Source organism: Arctopsyche grandis, chromosome 11, assembly GCF_051622035.1.
Source record: "Arctopsyche grandis isolate Sample6627 chromosome 11, ASM5162203v2, whole genome shotgun sequence".
NCBI lineage: Eukaryota > Metazoa > Arthropoda > Insecta > Trichoptera > Hydropsychidae > Arctopsyche > Arctopsyche grandis.
The window spans coordinates 2,681,466-2,684,212 of record NC_135365.1 but is presented as its reverse complement, the minus strand read 5'-3'; the positions used below and the strand labels follow the sequence as shown (position 1 = coordinate 2,684,212).

General features: G+C 36.5%; 1 protein-coding gene across 2 annotated transcripts; it reads right to left on the bottom strand.

Annotated features, from left to right (window-relative positions):
* Positions 1-309: 309 nt before the first annotated feature.
* LOC143919185 (nicotinamide riboside kinase 1) lies at positions 310-2,747 on the bottom strand. 2 transcript variants are annotated; one of them, XM_077441402.1, is made up of 5 exons: positions 2,408-2,747; positions 1,764-1,856; positions 1,535-1,680; positions 1,218-1,457; positions 310-1,141 (listed from the first exon to the last, which is right to left on the bottom strand). In XM_077441402.1, the coding sequence occupies exons 1-4, from the start codon at positions 2,466-2,468 to the stop codon at positions 1,335-1,337; spliced, it is 423 nt and encodes a 140-aa protein (XP_077297528.1). In that variant the 5' UTR covers positions 2,469-2,747; the 3' UTR covers positions 310-1,141; positions 1,218-1,334. The 2 variants fall into 2 exon arrangements, with proteins under 2 accessions (XP_077297528.1, XP_077297527.1); XM_077441401.1 differs by lacking the exons at positions 1,535-1,680; positions 1,764-1,856; positions 2,408-2,747 and having other exon boundaries at positions 353-1,141; positions 1,218-1,448.

Here is a 2,747-nt window from a genome sequence, read left to right as displayed (position 1 = left end):
CTTCACGAATGATAGATTGCACATCAGATGACGAGTACCCTTTCGATGTGCACAGATGCAATTATTAAAATTGAGTTGGATCTTTCTGGCGAGTTTAATAAGGCAAAATTCGGAACTAAAGTATCAGAAGCACAGAACGTATACAGGGTAGGTATGTATGTCGGGACTTCGGGTAGATTTCGCTTAGTATAAGTGCGAGCAGTGCGCACGCATAAGGTACACGTACATTTAATCTGTGGTTCAGTCTGTCTGGCGCTTGTCGATCGTTTGCACCGCATCGATAGAATAGAATACATATACATATATATTAAATACAAAGAAAAATATTTAATGATATGAATAAAATGAGGATGTATTAAAATACATTCACTGGAATGAAATTTATTGAATTCATTTGGGACAATTACAATAAGTGCAATATAAAAAAATTAAAAAAGTTGTTTTATATCATTTAAAATCTTGTCAAACGAATCGTTGGCCTTCCCGTCAAGAAAGGTGACGTCGTCCATCATCTTCACCTCATCATTGTATTTACAATACTCGGGCCAGACGCACAATTCGAAATACCCTGGAATGTCAGGTGGCAAATAAGTCCTCAAATGTCTACGGCGCAAGCATTCTTCCCTATCCAAAAACACCTGATACTTCAAACGGCAAAGATCGGCGATCGGTTTGTAATTCAAAATCAAAAACCCGTCCAATACCAAAACAGAAGGCTCATCAGATGGATCCGACTTATTAATAATCTTCATAACATCGTCGTACATTTTTTCCATATCGAGACAAGCGAGATTGTCGTAGTTATTATGCTCCAAATTTTCCACTTTGTCTAAGATTGGACTATCATCCGGATGGAAATAGTCGTCTTGATTCAATACTTCGCACCGTTTCAATGTATCTTTGAGCTTTTTGGATATCGTCGACTTTCCTCCACAAGTCACGCCTGATAAACCTACTACGATCCACATGTTTGACATATAATAGACTATATAATAAATTTAAACAGTTTTTTTATTTCCTAATACAGGATAAAGGTGATACAGAGTGAATATCATCAACGTTCCTATGAATGTAAATCCGAACGATGCGAAGAATGCAAATGCGTAGCTTTGATCTAAGAATCCTCTGTAGAACCAGTGATCTGTAATGATAAAGTCAACCGTTAAGATACGGTGAATATAAAAGTATATGAAAAATATATATAGAATATACGTTGCCTTCTTTGAAATCGGTGAACGGTAAAACGGTGAGCCAGATGACGATGTATGAAAATGCAGCGAACGTTAAGATGAGGACATTTTTACCGATAGTAGAATCTGAGAGACCCATTAAAGTTATGAACAGAAATATTCTCTTTCAAATTTTTGAAAGTCTTCCTCTGTAAATGCCGTGCCTTCTTCCGGTTTCTCCTCTTCTATTTCTATCACCGCTCTGCCTCTTTGAGCCCTCTTTACAAGCTGAAACATCAACACGTGAAGTATTCCAAAGGATAATCAATCAGTAATAATCAATCGACCAGTATTTCACAACGAACCTTATTTGCAATATTCGAATCGATACTGTGGCTTCCCAATATGCCCAACTTTTTCAAATTTTCTTCAACGATTGATTCAGACGATGCCTTCTTCGACTGGCGTGTCCTCGAACTACTCTCGCTCACGTTGTAGATCTTCCGCTTTTCTGCCACAAACCAAACCACATAATTTCAAATGACAAATTGAAGCAATGACATTATAATAAACATCACTATTTTAAATACCAACCGATTTTACCACCAGCGCCGACAGACTTGACAGTGCGGTGATGATCCGGTATTATATCGAAAACGCCTTTGCTCTTCTTGTCCTTTTTGCGACCTTGAATCAGAACGAATCAATACATAATTAATGTTGTAATAGCGTTTGTTACAGACATTACTAACAAACTAACCAGTAGATTCTATGACAGAATCACTAATAACCGTATACTAACACACTTGTGAAGAGTCTCGGTGATTACAACAAAATTTCTATACCCTTCAGGTATAAACACAGATTACCTAAACACAATCTGCTTTAGGTCATCGACTTTAGTGAGTCTTTAATTAATATTATGTATTAGATGTATTATGAGCATTTATAAGGATTGTAAATAGGTTTTTGAGCTCTTTTTCCTATTATGCTGTAGATTAACATTAGAATAATATAATACTATGGTTACTAACCAAATTAAATTAAATTGTAAAATAGAAAATGATCAGTAGATCAGTAGCTATTAAAATAGATATAAGATGTATTGTGAACATAATTTAGTAATAATAAAAAGCATTTAAAATTAATTAAATTAATAGCATGTATGTAAATGTGTCCATGTTATTGTGTAATAAGAGTGAAGGGTTTGATCGAATAGGGAGACGAAATATATGCACCAGAATGACGTGGCTCAGCATCAGCGAGCTGAAGCGACCTTCGCAGCAGACTAGACGACATCACCTCTTCGCTCCACTCCAATCCACTCCACTCCACTAACCCACAAAGAGAGGTTAGATATCGTGCATTTGACACTTTGACGTATATTTGGCCATACTGTCATTACAATACATAAAACTAATAAATACGGCCATGCATTTTGTTCCTTGTCATATTTTTTGGGGTTCGGTGATTACTAGTCGAATGTGAACCGGTCACAGGACAACCGGTCGCTCTAGATCGGTCACACTAAAACTGGTCACGAGAAAACTGGTCACACCCTAAAATCGGTCAATCAGT

Bases quoted from the DNA above. Each gene is read 5' to 3' on its own strand.
- LOC143919185 (XM_077441401.1), bottom strand. From the start codon at position 977: ATGTCAAACATGTGGATCGTAGTAGGTTTATCAGGCGTGACTTGTGGA.